Below are 19905 nucleotides of genomic sequence, written 5' to 3' on the forward strand. Positions count from 1 at the left end.
GGGGGGTTTGAGTAATCTTCCCCAAAGAAGCTCCAACTCTTTGTTTGGCAGCAGGTAACAGAGTCAAACCTGCGTTCAACAGTTGAAAAGAATAAATGCAGAAGAGAATAAGTGTTAATGGCCTCCAAGTCAGCCAAAGTAAGGCCAGTCAGTGCTTTCAGATTCAAGGAGATGGATAAATTACATATAGTAGATGAGTTTCTTCTTATTTCGTTAAACCATTACTGATGCTGCATGCTAAGCATTCATTAAGCAGCTCTTTCCATTATTCACGTCTGCTGATGCAGCAGCTGCATAGCTCCTAGAACTGCCATTCCAAAATGAAACAGCTCTGCATTACAGCAGCAACGTGTCCTGAAAATAGGCTATATATGTGGGGCTGACAGAATGGATTAACGTACGCCAGTAGATCCTGTGCTGATATAAGAGCCTAGGTAAAATTCACCAGAAAAAAAAGCAAGGATCGAGCAAAGTTTATATTTTTAATGAATCTGGGAGAGGGTAGAGTGGAGAGAGGTTGAAACTTTGTGCTGCCTAGGGTCACCAGAATTCTTCATCTCACTCTGGGACCTAATAATCTTTTCTCATATTTGTTATATAAAAGAAAAATATGCCTCATGACTTAGAAGAATGAAACTTATCCTTTGCAATTCTTTCTTTGCTACAGAGATTTTAAGTCTTTAAAGTACCTTGAAAGAGCCTGGTGATACAACAGTCAGTGCTGCTGCCTCACAGCTTCAGGGGCCCAGGTTGATCCTGACCTTGGATGTTTTCTGTATGGAGTGTGCATATTTGCTCTGAGACTGTGTGTGTTTCCTTTGGGCCCTTCAGTTTCTTTCCACATCCCAAAGATGTGCTGGTGGGTTAAATGGTTACTACAAAATATCCCTTGATGTAGATTAATGGCAAAAAAGAATCAAAGGAGAATTTACGGGCACATATGAGAAGGAATAAGTTGCAGGGGTACCGGGCAAAAGAGGGGTAAATGACACTAATAGGATTACTCTCCTGGGAGCCAGCATAGACTAAGCACCCTCCTTCTGTGTTATTATTAGATAAAGTAAAATTAGAGACTATTTATGGATAAGTTGTTGTTTAATTTCAGCATTGCTCCACACTGCTCACTCATTCATGCAAAGCTGTTTATCTATACTGTAGGAGCTCCCCCAACAGGTCGTTCAGTTACAATATTGTACCACTGTTCCTTACTATAGCCAGAAGTACAGGCTTTGCCCTTCTTCCACAACCCTAATTTTGTGAGACAAAAAATGATTCAGCCACAACAGCAGTATTGTGTTCAAATTTGGTCACCAAACTTTAGGAAGAACATGAAGGCGCAGAAGAGGGTGCAGGAACAATTTACCAGAATGTTCCAGGGATGAGGAATACGTTACAGGCAAAAGGTGGATAAACTGGGTTGTTATTGATTGAGCAGAGAAGATCGAAGGCAGGTATGATTGAGGAGTTCAAAATAATGAGACAATGTAGATAGAGAGAAACTGTTCCCATTTGTGGAAACTTCAAGAATGAAAGGACACAAACTTAACATGATTAACGAAAAAACAAAGGCAATATGAGAGAAAAAAAAGCTTTTTCACTCAGCAGGTGGCTAGCACCTGGAATATACTGCCTGACAGAATGGTGAAGTATGATCATTTTCAAAATAGAATCAGATCAATATTTGAAAGAAAAATTACCAACCATGTTTGAGGCACATTACAGACTTCAGGACTCAACATTGGGTTTAACAATTTCAGATAAGGATTCTGCACTCCCACTTACACCTCAAGACTTACCTCCTACACCATCAAGCCTTCTTAATTGTCTTTCTCCTGCCTTTCACCCCATCATAGATTTTTTCTTTTCCTTTTTCTCCTTCCCCTCCTTTTCTCTTCGCATGTTAGCGTGTTTATCTCTAACATTTTCCAGTTCTGATAATGACATGTTCTGTGCTGCCATAAAAATATTGAAATGGGAGCAATATTCAGTACTTTTTTAACTATTATGGCTGCATACAACTCAAAAGCAAAAACAAAACTGCAGATGCTGGAAATTCTGGAAGAAAAACAAAAAATGGTGGAAATATTTATCATGCCAGGTAGCATCTGTAGGGAAGGAGATAGGGTTAAAGTTTCAGATCAAAGATCTTTTATGCAAACTAATGTAAATTTGAATCCACCTGTGCAGTTGTACATAAAGAAATTCTGGGGGGTGCTGAGTACTTTTAGCATTTTCTGTTTTATGTAAGGTTTCTAGCAGCAGCAGTTTTTGTTTATTTTTCAATAGATTTCTTTTGGTTTCCCTGATGTAAAGCATACTACAATGTGGGCAGCCATTATGGTATATTAAACACAAATACATCTGTAGGTGAGATGGAAGGAGATAAAATGCAGATATTGTAACTCCTGTAGTTGCAAGGAAAAGCAAGTGTGTATTGGCAGAGATGGGGAAGTGATCCAGGGGATGATCTCTATTAAGTGCTGAAGTGGGAGGGTAAGTGGGAATGGGATCACATTGGAGGTATTGGAAATTCTGGAGGATGTTCCAAAGAATCTAAAGGCTGGTGTGCAGAAGATGATGAGAGTCCTGGAGAAGAAGGAGAATCCTAGCTCCCGATTGTATGGTGTGATGGGTGCAGGAGAGAATCAGAATCAGGCTTATTATCACTAACATATGTCGTGAAATGTGTTGTTTTGTAGCAGCAGTACAGTGCAAGACATAAAGATATAAAAATTACTATAAGTTACAAAAATAAGTAAATAGTGCAAAAGAGAAAAGAGATGAAGTGTGAGCAAAAATGTTGGAAATGGAATAGACAAAGTCAAGGGGCCTGCCAACTATGGTGGAAGGGAATCCTTGGATGATGAGAAATGAATTTGTTTTGTAAGATCTAGCATGGAAGAGTGGCATCGTCAAAACAGATGTATCAGAGATGGAGAAACTGGAAGAATAAAATGGTGTCCTTCAATGAAGCAGAGTGGGAGTAAGTGTTGTCAGTATAAGTTTAAAACCAAAACATTACAGATATTGGAAGTCAAAAATAAAAACCAAGTGCTGGAATTTCTTTTCAGGTCAGGTGGGATCTGTGGAGAGAAAAGGAGGGTTAATGTTTCAGGTCAGTGATCTTTCACCAGAACAAATGTAAGATCACTGAACTGAAATGTTAACTCTGCTTCATTCTGCTTGAGCTCCTGAGTATTTCCAGCATTTTCCAATTTAATTTTAGGTACTTAGATTAGCGTATACTGTGGTATATCTCCTGAAATGGAGGTTGAGACGATAAGGGAGGGAAAAGATGGACCAAATTAAGGCCAGAGAAGGGTGAGAAGATACAACAAGGTTGGACGAAATTTTCTAGCAATATAATTCTTCACGCATTGTAAAAGACTTGAGGGAGGAGACCTGAGCATGGCTGAAAGCTTGGACCTGTTTGGGTTGCCAATGCGAAACGATTTGTTTGGAGAAAGTGCGATGAGCCAAAGGAGAAGCTATTCTTCTTGGGAACTTATGCCAGGTAGAGGAGACTAGTGATGGTGGGAGGAACGGATAGGGCTTCCGTTCAAGGAAGAAGTGAATAGCTCATCTTAAAATCATAAAATTTAAGTTAAAAAAACTACCAATGCTGGCACAAAATTTAAATTAAAAAAACTACAGATGCTGGAAATCTGAAACAAAAGTAGAAATTGTTGGAAACACTCAGCAGGTCAGGCAGCATCTACAGAAAGTCAAACGGAGTTAATGTTTCAGGTCACAGACCTTTTCTCTGACTTCTGCCACCCTTTCAAGAAGTGAGGTCACAAGAACACACAAGAAAAAGAAGCAGGACCTGATCCCTCAAGCCTATCTTGCCATTCAATATGATCATGGCTGATTTGCCCCAGACCACCCTTTTTTTGAGACAGTTCCCCATAGCCCTCCATTTCGTGATTTTTATATAATTTACAGAAATAGCACAGAGAATCTCTCTGGACAGCCTCTTATGCTAGTATATCCTTTCTTAAATAAGGGGAGCAAAACTATGCATAGTGCTCTGTGTGCAGTCTCACCAATACCCAATAATATTATAAGAATACTTCTCGATTTCTAAACTCTAAACTTCAAACCCTTTGCAATAAAGGCCAATAAGACATTTACCTTCCTAACCACTTGCTGCCTGCTATTTTTTTGTGGTTCATGCTTCCCTCAAGTGCATTCACTCTCCATTTACATAATAGTCTGACTTTTGATTCCTTTTACCAACCATGTTTGAGAAATAGCACTACAATTTTGGTTGAAGCACATTACAGACTTCTGCACTCAACATTGGGTTTAACAATTTCAGATAAGGATTCTGCACTCCCTCAAACTCTTTCATATAACATTCAATTTGCATGTTTTTACCTATTCACTCAACCTATCTATATCCTGCTGCAAAGTATAAATATCCTCATTACAGCATTCCCTTCCACCTATTTTTGTGTCATGGCAACCTTATACTTTGCCCTCTCCTCCATAATCATAAATAGATCATACATAACTCTGGGGCAAGAACTGATCCTTGAGACACTCCACTAGTTACATCCTTCTAACATGAAAAATGCCCCTTTATTTCTACTTTTCGACTTCCATGTGATAACCAGTCTTCAATCCACGTTAACACACTTACCTCAATATTGTTAGCTCCTACATTGTGCAACAGTCTTTCATGTATGACTCTGGTTAAAGAATTCTAGCAAATTTCTCAGAACTTCAAAAAACCACATTGACGTGGTTTGATTGCCTTATGCTTCTGTAGATGATGATGAGTCTTTGACTTGAAACATTAACTTTGTTTTGCTTTCCATCAAAACTTCCTGACTTTCTGAGTGTTTCCTCCAATTTCTGTTTTGTTTTAGAATCATAGACCCTTTGTAATACAGGAGCCCATTTGGCCCATTATGTCTATGCTGCTGAAAACAGAATACCTGGCCTAATTCCACCTTTTAGCACTTGGTTCACAGACCTTCGGATCACAACTCTTCAAGCACAGATCTGAGTACTTTTTAAACATGGCAAGGATTTATCCCTCTGCCATCCTTTCAGGCAGTGAGTTCCAGACTCCTATTACCCTTTGAGTGAAAACATTTTTCTTTGACCATAACACCATCAGAGGAAAATGCCATTCAGCCTCTCAAGTCAATGGCTGATCTGATATTCCTCAAATCCACTTTCATGCCCTTTCCCATAACCCATGTGTTATGTACCAGCAACAACAGAAACACACTGAGTCATGTATAAGTGTTAGAAACTATTTTATTAATAACTACTTGTAACAATAAGAAAAATACAAACGTTAGATATCAAATATAATCCCCAAAACTAAACTCAAAGTGTGTGTGTGTGGCAAATTCCTTAACTCCAAGTCCAGGAATAGTTCTCAAAGTTCAGTTCAGCCAGTCATAAGGTGAAATGTGAGCAAAGACTTTTGCAAAACCACTGTTGACTGAAGAGAAAATGTAGAGAGAGAATAGAGAGAAATTACAAAATCCAAATGTTCCACGATGGAACCCATATGACACCTCAATCACTGATGCTCTCCATTGCTTTGTTCCGAAGTACCTGTCACCCTGAAAAGCATTCAAGACGTGGCCGTCCACAGAAGTACCCGTTTCCCTCTACAGGTTAACGACAAAGTGGACTCCACTGGATTGGTCCAAAAATCCATACGTGGATTGTAGTGACAGACACAGTTATTGTTCTTCATCCATCGATACAGAGCCCAGCAGTCAGTGTCTCTCTCTCTCTTCTCACTGACTCACTGAGCAAAAAACGTCAGCACATTGTTATCTTGCTGTAGTGACAACACCACACACACGCACTACTACTCTACTGTACTATATTTTAAAGGGACATTCACCAAATAGCAACCTTCTCCGTAACACGATTCACTTACTCATTAGAAATCTCATCTATCTCAGCCTTACATGTACACAGAGATTCTCTAACCCACCCTCCTAACATCTCTTGGTGGCAAGGAGCTCCAAAGACTCACAGCCCTCTGAGAGAAGAAATCTTTGTCATCTCAGTTTTAAGTGCCCACTCTTGTCCTTTACCTTGTATATCCCCCTAAGAATCTTATATGTTTCAATAAGATCACCACTCATTCTTCTAAACTGTAATAAATTGGGCTCTCCATATCAACGATCATGCAAGTTTCTGATCCTCCTCCAATTAAATCTTTTCTTAAATAGGGAAATCAAAATTGTTTACAGTAATCTGGATGTCTTGTACAGTTGCAGTAAGACTTTCCTACTTTAATGTAAAGGCCAACATTCCATTAGCCTTCCCTACTACCTGCTACATTTGTGTGCTAGCTTTCTGTATTTCATGCACAAAAAGCTGGAACACAAATGTAGCAAGTAATAGGAAAGGTTTTCTTATACTTTCCTACATTATACTCCATTGCCTCCTTCCTCATCTGCTCTTAATCCCTCTACCAATTATTTATTAGTATTGTTTAATATTGTCACATGTACCGAGATACAGTGAAAAGCTTTTGTTTTGCATGCCATCCAGACAGATCATGCCATACATAATTACAATGAGGCAGTAAAAAGAAAACAGAATGCAGAATATAGTGTTGCAGTTACAGAGAAAGTGCAGTGCAGGTTGACAAATAAAGTGCAAGGGCCATGATGAGGTAGATTGGGAGATCAAGAATTCATCTTTTAGCATATGAGAGGTCCATTCAAGAGTCTGATAACAGTGGGATAGGAGCTGCCCAATGGAAGAGGGAAGAAGAGAGAATGACTGGGATGGGAGGGGGTTCTTGATTATGTTGGCTGCTTTCCCAAGGCAGTGGGAAATGTAGATGAAGTCAATGGAGGGGAGGTTGGTTTGCGTGATGGACTGGACTGCGTTCACAACTCTGCAATTTCTTGCAGTCCTGGGCAGAGCAGTTGCCATACCAAGCTGTGATGCATCCGGATAGGATGCTTTCAAATCTGAACCCTCTGTTCCCTCCAATAAGTTCTGAGACAACACTCATAATTTTACACTGCTCAAGTGATCTTTCCCTCAGCTCGAGCTTATTCAATCTTTCTTCAAAACTGCAATTTTCCATTCCTGGCAATGACCTCCTCTGTACATTATTGTACAATTATATCTTTCCCCAAGTACCAGACATACTGTGACTTACTCTTACAACCAACGCCATCTGGGGGATAGAAATGTCATTGTTGCGAGCTGGTTCCAGGTCGCTTGCACAGCGCCACTGGGTGGAGGGGAAGACTATCAACAGCTCCAATGGTTTGGCCCGACACGAGGGGTACGTGGTACTCAGCGCCGAGGACGTGCTGACGTCGGACGTAGTCTCCGTTCTGCTCGCTCTCACAATGTCGGCCGGATCGCCGCAGTCTGCGGGGTAAGGAGCTCGGAAATGCCGGCGTTCGGCGATCGGTCCCTTCGCCCGGCCGCTCCCTGACGGCTACTTGTTCGGGGATGTTGATGTGCCCGTCAGAATCGGGATGGTGCGCGGCCGCCATGCCGATACTCGCGGTGGTTGGTGTGTGTTTTTTTAAAAAAGAAACTGGTGCGTCGATACCGCCCGCTCGACCTAGGCCCGAGCCCCGCCGCCGAGGAAACCCGGGCCCGGGAACAGGCGCCGACCCGGGTCCAAGCCAGCCCGAGCCCAAGCCGGGCCTGGGAACAGGCGCCGACCCAGGCCAAAGCCGGGCCGACGAAGCGGGCGCCGAGCCGAATTGAACCTTTGTCGAGTAAATGGGCTCAGCCCGGGTTTGAGGGCGGCAGGGTTGTCGACTTGTTAGTGACGCTACAACACCAAGTTTGCTTTTCGCCTTTATCAAAATAGACCCAGGATTAATTTTCTTTCCCCGCTGTAAGCTTCACACAAGTTGGCAGTAAAGAGGTGCGATGGAGCTTTCCCGCGGTCCCTTTTTCCCTCTCTTTTTCCCCTGTGATCGTGTCCTCACAAGATTTTTAACTCAACTTTGAATGTTTTTGGACACGGCGGGGATGGTGTGCATTTAAAAAGTGTCGCAGAAAAATGTACTCACCACTGCGCACTTATGTTTCTTTTCGTAATAGTCGAACTGTATCTCAGTTTTTAGGTCGTGGAATGAGTTGTGTTCTAAATATTCAGGAAAAAATGCAACACCGATAAATGCAGACCCTCTCTTTGAACTCTGGAATGAATTGGTTAAAGTTTTCAAGACCACTGATCTTAGTGTTAACTGATTATTTTTGTGATTCTGACATTTAGAAGTGGGGAAGAAGAGAGATCGTATGCAGTATTTATACTATTTTATAAGAAGAATTGTAATTTAAGTGCATAGCGTTTCAATATTGGGTTTCTTGTGATCAGGTACTAAGTGAATTTTGCCTTTGAATTATCTTGCTGAAAGTGGCAACAATTGCTCCTTGGAATGAAAAGTATTTTGATTAAAATTTGCATATCAAAATATTTTTATAAAATCCTATTCCATGATGCAATGTTTTATCTAAATTTCATATTTAAACTTCGGAACAAATTCACCTTAAAGTTAGGTATTGGTAACTGTTGGATTATAAAATGTTATTCCAGCGAGCAATTTCAGATTATTTCATAGATTATTTTTAGTTACATGGTAAAGTTGGATTGCTTTATTCTAAAATGGCCATCTAGTGTATATATGTGGAAATTTTGTTCTCTGATTTTCTGTAAATACACTTTGTACCTCACTAGTCTTTATTGAGGTAGATTGACATAAATCACTCTCCTGACTTTTGATTGCGTGTCACAGTGTTTGTAACTTTTCGTTTAATTTTGTTGAGAAGCACAATACATATCAGTTTACTTGCAAGCAGTATGCAAATGTGGTGAAATCAATACATTTTTTATGGAGGGGTAGTCTGTAGGTCAGTCTTTAGTATATACTAAGTTGGATCTTTATAGCCTTTAATAAAGTTGAGATGGTGATCAGTATAAATATTTTCCAGCTTTGCATTCTCCAACCTACATAATTTTTAAAGTATGTACAAAATGAAGAATACATAGAACATTACAGTGCAGGAACAGGCCCTTCAGTCCATGATATTGTGCTGAACTAATTAAGTCAATGATGCATGATTAAACTCATCTCTTCTGCTTGCACATGGTCCACAGCCCTCCATTCTCTGCATATTCATGTACCTATCTAAGAGCCTCATAAATGTCTCTATCGTATCTGCTTCCGCCACTATTACTGGCAGTGCATTTCAGGCACCCACCACTTTCTGTATATGTATATAAAAAAGACCTGCCCTGCATATCTCCTTTGAACTCTCCCACCCCACCCCACCTCATTCCTCCCCCCCCCCCCCCCAATGCACGTCTGCTAGTATTAGATATTTTGACCCTAGGAAAAAGATACTGGCTGTATACTCTATCTGTGCCTCTAATAACTATAAACTTCTATCAGATCTCGGTTCAACCACCACCACTCCAGAGAAAACAACCCTAGTCTGTCCAATCTCTCCATTTTGTACATGTCCTCTAGTCCAGGCAGCATCCTGGTAAACCTCTTCTGCACCCTCCACATGTTTACTATATTGGGCCAACCAAGATTGCATGCAATGTGGTCTAACCAGAGTTTTATAATTATAACTTCCTGACTCTTGAACTCAGTGCCTTGACTAATAAAGCCAAATATGCCATACACTTTCTTTACCACCCTATCAACTTGCGTGGTCACTTTCAGGAAGCTACTGACTTGGATCCCTTTGTACGTCAATGCTGTTAAGGGTTCTACCATTAACTGTGTGCTTTCCCTTTACATTGGATCTCCCAAAGTGCAACACCTCATACTTGCCCAGATTAAGCTCCATCTGCCCATTTCTCTGCCCATATCTACAACTGATCTATATCCCGCTGTATCCTTTGGCAATCTTCTACACTATCCACAATGCCACCAATCTTTGTGCCATCTGCAAACTTGTTAACCCATCCATCCATGTTTTCGTTTATGTTTATCACAAGGGTCCCAGTACGGAGCCCCATGGAAGACTACTAGTCACGGACTGCCAACCGAAATATGGCTCATTGACCACTACCCTTTGTCTTTTACAGTATAACTAATTTCTGGATTTAAGCTATAGTTTTAATGACTATATGTTTTTCTCTTTGGCTGAATTAAAAACTGCTTTGAGTCTTCAATTTTAAATACAGAAGGAAAAAAAATGTTCACATCTCAGATTGATCATGTAGGGAAAGGTGTAAATATCCTCCTGCCACTCAGACCAATTGACTGATAATGTGTTTATGTTGCTTATTGTCTTATTGCTGTAGCAAGATCAGCAGTGATAACATGTATTTCAGTTTGAAGTTTTTATTTTCCATTTTAATGAGCATTATAATATCTTGTGCTGTAACATCATCTCCATATTTGTTGGTTTTACTATTTCAAGTGGTCAGCAAGTTATATTGTAAATGAACAGGTTTTTAACATTTCAGGTCAGTTTGGCTTTGGGTGACTGAAATTTTTACCAGTATCGCTATAAAATGGAAGTGCTTATGTGTTTGAAGCTAGACTTGACTTTGGCTGTGGAGTCTTCTCTTTTGATCCAAGTAGTTTAATTGATTTCATGGTGGACGCTTGTGAGGTACTAATAGCTTACGTACCTAAAGATTGGGGAAAAAAATTGGAAAAAGATTACATTGGAAAAAGAAGTCTGTGTTGGCCATGATGCCAATATAACTAATCCCATCTGCCTGCATAACATTCCTCTGTTCCCTGCCTGTCCATGTGTCTGTCTAAGTGCCTCTTAAACTTTGCTGTCATATCTGCTTCTACCACCTCCCTTGGCAGTGCATTACAGGCACCTACCACTTTGTGTCTGATTTTAAAAAAAACTTTCCTCCCACATCTCCTTTAAGTTTCCCCCTCTCACCTTAAATCTATGTCCTCTAGTATTTGACATTTCTACCCTGGGAAGAAGACAGACTATCTACCCTATCTATGACTCTCATAATTTAATAAATTTCTATCAGGTCTCCCCTCAGCCTCCACTTCAGAGAAAACAACTTAAGTTTGTTCAGCTTCTTATGCCCAATATCCTTTAATCCAGGCAGCATCCTGATAAACCTCTTCTGCATCTTCTCCAAAACCTCCACAACCAAATGTGGCCTAAGTAGTTTTATGCAGCTGCAACGTGACTTCCTGACTTCTATACTCAGTGCCATGACTGAAGAAGTTTTCTGACTGGAGGTCACTTTACCACCCTATCCACTTGTATCCCACTTTCAGGGAGCTATGGACTTGCACCCCAAGACCGCTCTGTTCATCAGTGCTCCCAAGGGTCCTGCCTTTTACTGTATAGTTTACACTTGCATTTGACCTCCCAAAGTGGAACACTTCACATTTGTCAGGATTAAACTCCATCTGCCATTTCTCCACCCAAATTTCCAACTGATCTATACCCCGCTGTAACCTTGCTGCAGTCCACAGCTGCACCCGCTGAAGTCCACAATTGCTCCAATTTTTGTTTTGTCTACAAACTTGTAAATTAGACCACCTACATTTTTATTATTCATATATCTCACAAATAACAGAGGAGCCGGCACTGATCCTTGTGGAGTACTTCTGGTCACAGACCTCCAGTCAGAAAACCACCTCTCCACCACCACCACCACCTATGGTCTTCTATGATCAAACCAATTTTGAATCGAAAGATAATGACAGTGATGATGGCTGTCTTGTTTTAATTGCTTGACATGGAATGAATGGGTTGTATTAGAGTGAACTTGGGTTTTAGTAGGTTCCTGGTACAGGTCCTCCCCAGGTTACAACAGGGTTCTGTTCCTGAGAATCATTCATAACCTGAACAGTTCATAAGTTGGAAATGAACAAAAACAGTGTGTGGTCAGGGATCACAGAAACAGCTGTGATGGCAGAGTGAACTGTCGTAGGAAGAGTGGCCGCCAGCTGGCCTTACTGAGTGAGTCTGCTTGGAGGGGTTGATGGAGGGTGGTCACTGGGGGAGAGTGAAGACATGCAGAAGTGCGCCATTCCCACCCCACAGCAGCCGACAAATGCATCTTGCAGATCCCCCGTATGCCCATTCTTATGTACATGCTCGTGTGTATGTATGGGCTGTCCATAAGTCAAGCGTCCATAACCTGGGGACGACCTGTACATCAAACTGCCCATAACTTTACACTGCGTAGTTCCTAAGTAATGAACTGTGAACATGTCAGATAGGGCAATAATGCCGCAAGTTTAATGAGCAATCTTTCTGCACATTCCCTTTCTTACATATTTACATTTGTGTTGGATTTTTTTTACAAAGTTAGCGCTTTCATTCCCTTTTTAACTGCCTGATTATTTTCCTTCATTTTGAAGAAACGGACTGCTTATGTTACAATACAGGAGCTGTTGGGCTCCATTATTCCTTGCCCATGTTATCTTTATTCATGTGAAGATTAACAATTAATGTTGGCAGATTATTTGCTTGTAGCAGATGTCCCATTAGAGATTGATCTTGTCATCAGCATCCATGTATGATTTTAGCAGGAGTCCAGGAAGAAAGTTATTTGTCACAATGATTAACTTTCATACCTGGGATTTAGAGAAAAGATATTTTACTGTTTATACATTTTTGGCTGAAATTACAAATTAGCAATCTTCCTTATTCAATGACTTAAACCTGCACACAATTGTACTAGATGTTTATGGATTCAGATCATCCTGTGATTTTGAATTGAGTGGTCTGCCCAAGGTGGAGAAACACAAAATGGGTTGGAATTGTGATATCCACAATATTAATCAACAATTTTGTTGTTTTAGGCGCCGTAGTAAATGGGATTGTCCAGAATCAGTTCCTGTGTCAATAGAGTCTCAGATGAACAATTTTTCAGTCACAATGCCACAAAGTGGAGGTCTCCCAGGCTCTGCAACAGGCAGCCATTCTTCTCAGTCTTCATCAGATGCATTAGATGCAGCTTCTGCTGCAGCTGCCAGGATTAATGCTATGTTGATGGCAAAAGGGAAACTGAAGTTACCACAGACTCCAAGTAACAGAGTAAGTATTGTTTTTAAATTAAGTGCACAGTGGTCCTTTTTACACTGTCATTATGAAATGATAGCATTTTGCTATCTGAAGTCAGCTTGACTGTAATAAAGCATTTGAACAACAATGTCTTCCGTGTCAACAGCACTTAACAATATGATGCTATATTAAACAACAAAATATTTCAAACTACACTGTTGCAAACTTGGTATTCTATTACATATTTCCTTACAAAAATGCAGGCCAGTTTCTTCTTTGTGAGGAACAGTTAAAGTTTCAGGTCAAAGACCTTTTGTCAGAACTCAGAGTTTTTGACCTGAAACGTTAACTGTTTCTTCCCATGGATGCGGCCTGACCTGCTGAGTATTTCCAACATTCTCTGTTTTTATTTTAGATTTCCAGCATCTGCAGTTTTTTTTTAGTTTCACTTCAGCTCGCATCTTTTATGTGAAATACTGATTACTATTGTAATTTCTAATGAGACACGAAACCAAAGGTACCAAGTTCTGTTCATATTAGTGTATGGTTTTATTTCACAGTTTAAAGGCCTTTATCCTGAGTAAACTCTAGAAACATCCCTTCTAAGATTTGGGAGGTTTTGAATTATTAAAGGAATCTATTTCACCAAATAGTCAGTTTTAATTGAGCTATTATCTTTGACCCTTATCTCCTAATTATCCCTATCTTTCATCCTTTCGAATTTCTTGAAATGCAATAGGTGAAGAGGAGACTTATCATTCCCCACCCTCAGTGTCAGGGCAAGGCTGATGCTCCCAAGAGCTCACTATCACAGAAGCCATTCTTTAATTCATGTGATATCCTGAAAGAACTGAGTGTGCTGGATACAACAAAGGCTGTAGAACCAGACAACATTTCACCTGTTGAAGGCATGCACTCCAGGACTAGCCGTGCCTCGAGGTACTGTTGTAACTGTAGAGAAACAGCTTGGCATCCACCAAACAATGTGGAAAACTGCCAAAGGATGGTCCCTTTTACTAAAAGAAGGACAAATACAATCTGATAAGTTACGTCTCAATCAACAGCAGAGTTTTCGACAGTGCTATCAAGGGGCATTTAAATCTTCATTAACCAGCTCAGCAATGCCCGGTTTGGAATTCACCAGCTTCACTTGGTCCCAGAGTTTATTACAATCTTCTTCTACAAAGAGCTGAATTACTAAGAAGTGGGAATGACTGCTCTTGTCACTAAGGTGGCATATGACAAGAGCTTGGAATCTAGGAGACCTGGTAAAATTGAAGGCAGTGTACGTCAAGGAAAAAACACAGGGGTTGAAGTCCTACTTTGTACAGAGAAAAATGGTTGTTGTTGGAGGTCGATCATTGCAGCTCCAGGACATCACTGCGGGAGTTTCTCAGGGCCGTGTCTTAGTTCCACCCATTTTCAGCTGCTTCCTCAATGACCTTCCATCACAAGTTCAGAAATGGGGATGTGCAATCATCAGTGAACCATGTTGAATTCACTTTGCAACTGCTTAGAAAATGAAGCAGTCTTTGTCCACATGCCGTAGGATCTATGCCACATTCCAACATGGGCCGATCAGTGACATGTAAAATTTGTGTTAAAGAAGTTCTAGATAATGGCAATCAGCAACAAGCAAGAATCTAACCCTCTAACCATGATGTTCAATGGTATTACAATTCTGAGTCCACCCACCCTGTCAACATCCCGGGATTCACCATAGACCAACCATATAAATACAGTGCTATAAGAGCAAGCCAGAGGTTGGTTATCCTCTAGAATGACTCACTTCCTGATATCTCAAAGCTATTTTTATGACCTGCAAGACATAAGTCATGAAGAAAAACACTGATGCTGGAGGAACTCAGCAGGCCAGGCAGCATCCGTGAAGAAAAGCAGGCAGTCAATGTTTCGGGTCAGGACCCTTCTTCAGGACTGAAGATAGGAAAAGGGGAAGCCCAATATATAGGAGGGAAAAGCAGAGCAGTGATAGGTGGACAAAAGAGGGGAGGCGGAGTGGGCACAAGGTGATAGTAGATGCATGTATGAGATAGTGATAGGTGTGGGGGAGGAGGAGAGAGCAGATCCATGGGGATAGGTCAAAGGTAAGGAAGATAAAAGGGGGGTAGAAAAAGAGGCTAGGAAAGGGAAAGAAAAGAAGAGGCGTTGTTGGGGGAGGGGGGCAGTGTGGAGATTTTACTTAAAGTGGGAGAATTCAATGTTCATGCTGTTAGGCTGCACGGTTCCAAGATGGAAAATGAGGTTCCTCCAGTTTGTGCTTGGAATTTTCCTGGCAGTGGAGGAGGCCGAGGACTGACATATCTGTGATGGAGGGGAGTTGAAGTGACTGGCAATGGGGAGATGCAGATCGTGGTTACGGACAAAGCACAAGTGTTCTGCGAAGCGGTCACCTAGTCTGCATTTGATCTTGCCGATGTGGAAGAGGCCACACTTGGAGCACTGAATGTAGTAGATGGTATTAAGGGAACTTGCTGCATTCGGTGCTTTAAGTGTGGCTTCATGGAGTATTCTCCAATTCCCTGGATGAATGTAGTTCCAACAACAAAACAAAGTAGCTTGTTATCATCCAAGGCAAAGCAGCCTACTAGGTTGGCACCTCATCCACTGTACTTCTAACTCTATTGCATCATGGCCATGGTATATGCCATCTGCAAAATGCAGTGTTTTTACTTTCACAGGCTGTTCCTGCACACTTCCCAAATCCATGACCTGTACCACTGATAAGGATAGCTGATACATGGAAACACTGTAAAAGTAACTGAGAATGTAAGGGTTAATGTTGTTCAGCTTGCTATGGCTTAAGCACGGCTGACTATAGTGGAGATGCATGATGTACCCAGGTGTCTTGTGTAAATCGAAGTAGTTAGGAATACTCTCTTTGTAAGTCTTTTTTGATAAGCGGTTATCCTTGGAGCCTGGACCTGTCTGTGACTTCAGATTGTAACATGATGGACTGCTGCCAGGTTACCAAGTGCTTAAAGATAAGGAAATAGCAGATAATAAGCAGATAAGGAAGAGTTAAATCAATTTAATTAAGAAAAAAATTAGGTAACATAGTTTGGTATGTGAAACTTAACACGTAGACTTCTTTGCTCTAAGTATAAAAGAGGGACCCTAGCATTTGAATCTTTGAGTGAGGATTAGTATAGAGCTAGGGTTACATTGTTAACTCTTCCTCTGTATTCCCTCACTCCCGCTAGCGAAAGCTAGTAAAGCATTTATTGTAAGTTCTTTGGTTCTGCTGTTATCTGATTTATTACAGAAGTGCGGGTCGGCAATAACAACACCATCATTTAAAGGTTCTCTGTCAAATTATGCACCATTCTGACATGGAAATATATTGCCAGTCCTTCCATCATTACCAAGACCAACTCATGCGACTTCTTACCTTTACTCAAAGGACAAGTTGGTGAAGGAGATCGCTCACTCAAAAGTTTATCAAGGCCATTTAAGGGTGGGGAAAAAACTGCTAACGTAGCTGACAATGCCCATATTCCAATAGATAGATAGAGAAATCTGAGCTGTAAATTCTTGGATTTGATTATTGACTTAGCTGAAAAAATACTCATGAAATCACCATTGCTGGTTGCACAAAACTGCAGTTGAAAATTATCCAACATAATGTCATCACTTGTATAAAATTTTGATTTTTATGTTGGGTTTTGTTGAGATATCCTTTGTGTCCAGCCTAGAAAGGGTGGCTAAATTGACTGCCATCTCAATTTCATTTATCCATCATGGCTCCATATCCCTTGATACTTCAAACTAATAGAAAATTGAAAAGTAATGAAAAAGAATGAAAAGGAATCTTGCTATGAGTTGAAAGACTGGTGAAACTATTGACATGGGGAAAAAAAAGTTGCATGACTGTTAAATGCAGCCAGATGACAAAATAATGTTATAAAAAGCACATCAGAAATAAAACAAATAATTGCACAAAGATTGTTGGTAGGTCAGAAGATTGGACGGAATATTAAAAATAACAAATGATGATTAAAAGATTAGTAGGGAAGAATTAGAATATGGCACAAAGGTAGCTAAAAAAAAAGTAAGAATAGAGGATAAGAGTTTGTAAAGATACTTTTAAAAAAGTTGGGTGTACGTTGGTCCAAAAGAAAGTGATGAAAAGTAAAGATTGCCAATGAATTTTGTATTGGTCCGCCCTAGACAATACAAGTTACAACCAGAGATGTTGTAAATCAGGAATTGGAAGGGAAGGAGGAAAGTCTCCGAGGAAGTGGTACTAAGTAAATTGTTGGAGGCGTTGGATGATTAAGTCCCTGATGGAGTTCAACCTGGAGACATAAAGAAGCAGGATGGTGAGATAGCTGATGCTTTGGTTTTGATTTTTCAAAATTCCCTAGAGTTAGGGAAAGTTCCATTAGATTGGAAAATAGAGAATGCAACTCTTTTTTTGAAAAAGAGCAGAAGGCAAAGCAGAAAATTGCATCCAGTTAGCTTAACACCTATCATGGGGAAAATTAAGTTGGAGCAGGCTACTTGGAAAAATTGAATGTAATCAGTTAAAGCCAACATAGTTTTGTGATATGGAAATCGTGTTTGTTTAGTTTATTAGAGTTCTTTGAAGAAATGACATGTCATGTGGATAAAGGAGAACCAATGGGTGTACTGTACTTGGATTTCCAAAGGAATTTGTAAGATGCCACATCAAAGATTATTGCAGAAAATAAAAACTGGTGTGTGTAGGGGTTAACATTGTGTGGATAAAAGGTTCAGTGGCTGATTGGAAACAAAATGGGCTTAAATGTTTTTTTTCTGCTTGGCCAGTTATGATAAGTTGTATGACACAGTGATTATCATTTCCCATTCAAATAAATGAAAGGACCAATGGCATCATTGCTAAGTTTCCTGATGGCTCAAAAACTGGTAGGAGAGTAAGTTGTGAAGTGGACATAGAGGCTACAAAGGAATATATATAGGTTAATTAGATAGGCAAAGATCTGGCAAATGGAGTATAATATGGGAAAAGGTGAAAGTGTCTAGCAGGAAAAATAAAAAGGCCTTATCTAAATGGTGAGATATTGCAGAGCGCAAAGGTGCAGAGAGATCTGTGAGGCCTGGTGCTTGCAGGTTAGTATGAATGCATGGCAAGGAATTAGGAAAACCAAAAAATTGATACTGTTTGTTGCTAGGGGAATTGAATACAAAAGTAGGGAGATTTGCTTCAGTTATATGGGGCATTGATGAGACCATATCTGAAGTACTGTGTACACTATTTGTCTCCTTATTTAAGTAAGGATGCTAATGTATTAGAAATAATTCAGAGAAGGTTTACTAGAGTGGGTGGATTATTTTATGAGAAAAGGTTGAATAATATAAGCTGGTATTGGCTAGAATTTATAAGGATGAAAGGGGACATTAGATACATAAGAACTCCTGAGGGGTCTCGACAGGGTGGATATGGGGAGAATGTTTACTATTCTGGGAGATTGTAATTGTAGGGGTTACTGTTTAAAAGTAAGAGGTTAACCATTTGAGATGGATGAGGCAATGTTTTCTGTAACTTGGTGACTAACTATGAAAAAAAATTCCTTTAGTTTATTAAAATAGCTAATACTTGTTTCATAATTGTGCAATAGAATCAAATTCATTCACTTTCTCTTTTCTTTCCAGTCAAAGTCTTCAAAGTCATCATCCCATCAAAAGAACAAAGATGATATGGTGGTTGCTGAAATTGAAATTAATGATGTTCCTATTGTATGTAGAAATTTACTTACAAGAGGTCATACTCAAGATGAAGTAAGTGATGTGCATCATGATTTAAACTTTGAACAGTTTATGCTGTAAGTTATGAATGTATGTTCAAGTGGGGTTCTTCCAAGTAAGAAAATATGGATGTATGTGCTAGATCTAAATCTGTGTGTATTTGGATAGCTATGTTTAATCCATGTTACAGCATTGGACCAAAAAGCTGAAATATAAAGATGTGCTGAGAGTGACTACCCTAGAAGTCAAGGAGCTCTTTAATAAAAAAAATGAAATGAATGGGCAAAGCTTGGAGTCATATCTTACACAAAAGAAGATTGTTGTGTTTGTTAGAGGTTATTTATTCAAGCTCTAGGAGTTCCTCAGGATAGTGTCTTAGGCTTGCCCATCTCCAACTCCTCCCATCGCGTCAGAAGAGGAGAGTTTTGCTGATAGTTACATTATATTCAGTTTGATTCATAATTTGTCAGAAATTGAATCTGCAGTGCAAACTTGAAATACCTAGACAGCATTCAGGCATGAGCTGATAGGCATTTGCTTTATGCCATGGGCAGGCAACAACCATCTCAAACAAGCCATTCTAAAATTTTGTCTTTGACATTCAATGACATCATTGTTGCTGAGTCCCCCACCACCATCATCCTGGTGTTGCCATTGCATCAAAAAATCAATGTTGTGGCTACAAGAGCAAAAAAAGAGTTTCGGTATCTTGTGACAAATGACACAACTGTCACTCCAAAACCTTTGTAGCATCTACAAATCACAAGTCAGATGTAATACCCTCTACTTACCTGGATAAGTGTAGTTCCAACAATACTTCAATTTGGAGACCATCCGGAGCAAAGTAGCCCACTTAATTGGCATCGCATCTATCACCCTAAATGCTTACTCCCTCCACTGGCCAACCATGGCTTCAGTGTGTACCATCTACAAAATGTAGTTACTTGCTTAGGCTACTAAATCAGTCTCAAACACGTGACCTCCACTAAGAAAGAAAAAAAGCAGTAGGTGCATGGGAATGCCACCAATTGCAAATTCTCTAAGTTACACATCATTCTTAATTGGAAATGTGTCCTTAGTCCTTTGTCATTGCATCTGAATACTAGAAATTCTTACCCAAGTTCTAATAAAGCACCTTCAAATTGTCAGCATGGCTCAACAATCACTGCCTTCCAG

General features: G+C 40.1%; 1 protein-coding gene across 3 annotated transcripts in view; it reads left to right on the forward strand.

Annotated features, from left to right (window-relative positions):
• Positions 1-7284: 7284 nt before the first annotated feature.
• Positions 7285-19905, forward strand: part of LOC127572203 (KH homology domain-containing protein 4-like) — a 53156-nt gene continuing 40535 nt past the window's right edge. For 2 of the 3 annotated variants that reach the window (XR_007956603.1, XM_052019133.1), the window contains exons 1-3: positions 7376-7522; positions 12780-13014; positions 18637-18762. Coding sequence is in view for 2 of the 3 variants with exons in the window: in XM_052019133.1 (XP_051875093.1) it covers positions 7485-7522; positions 12780-13014; positions 18637-18762 (399 nt within the window). In the remaining variant the exon portion in view is untranslated. Of the gene's footprint in view, positions 7523-12779; positions 13015-18636; positions 18763-19905 lie in introns of all 3 variants that reach the window. The other variant, XM_052019134.1, reaches the window with a different exon arrangement.

This window comes from Pristis pectinata, chromosome 7 (assembly GCF_009764475.1).
Source record: "Pristis pectinata isolate sPriPec2 chromosome 7, sPriPec2.1.pri, whole genome shotgun sequence".
In the NCBI taxonomy this organism is placed as follows: Eukaryota; Metazoa; Chordata; class Chondrichthyes; order Rhinopristiformes; family Pristidae; genus Pristis; species Pristis pectinata.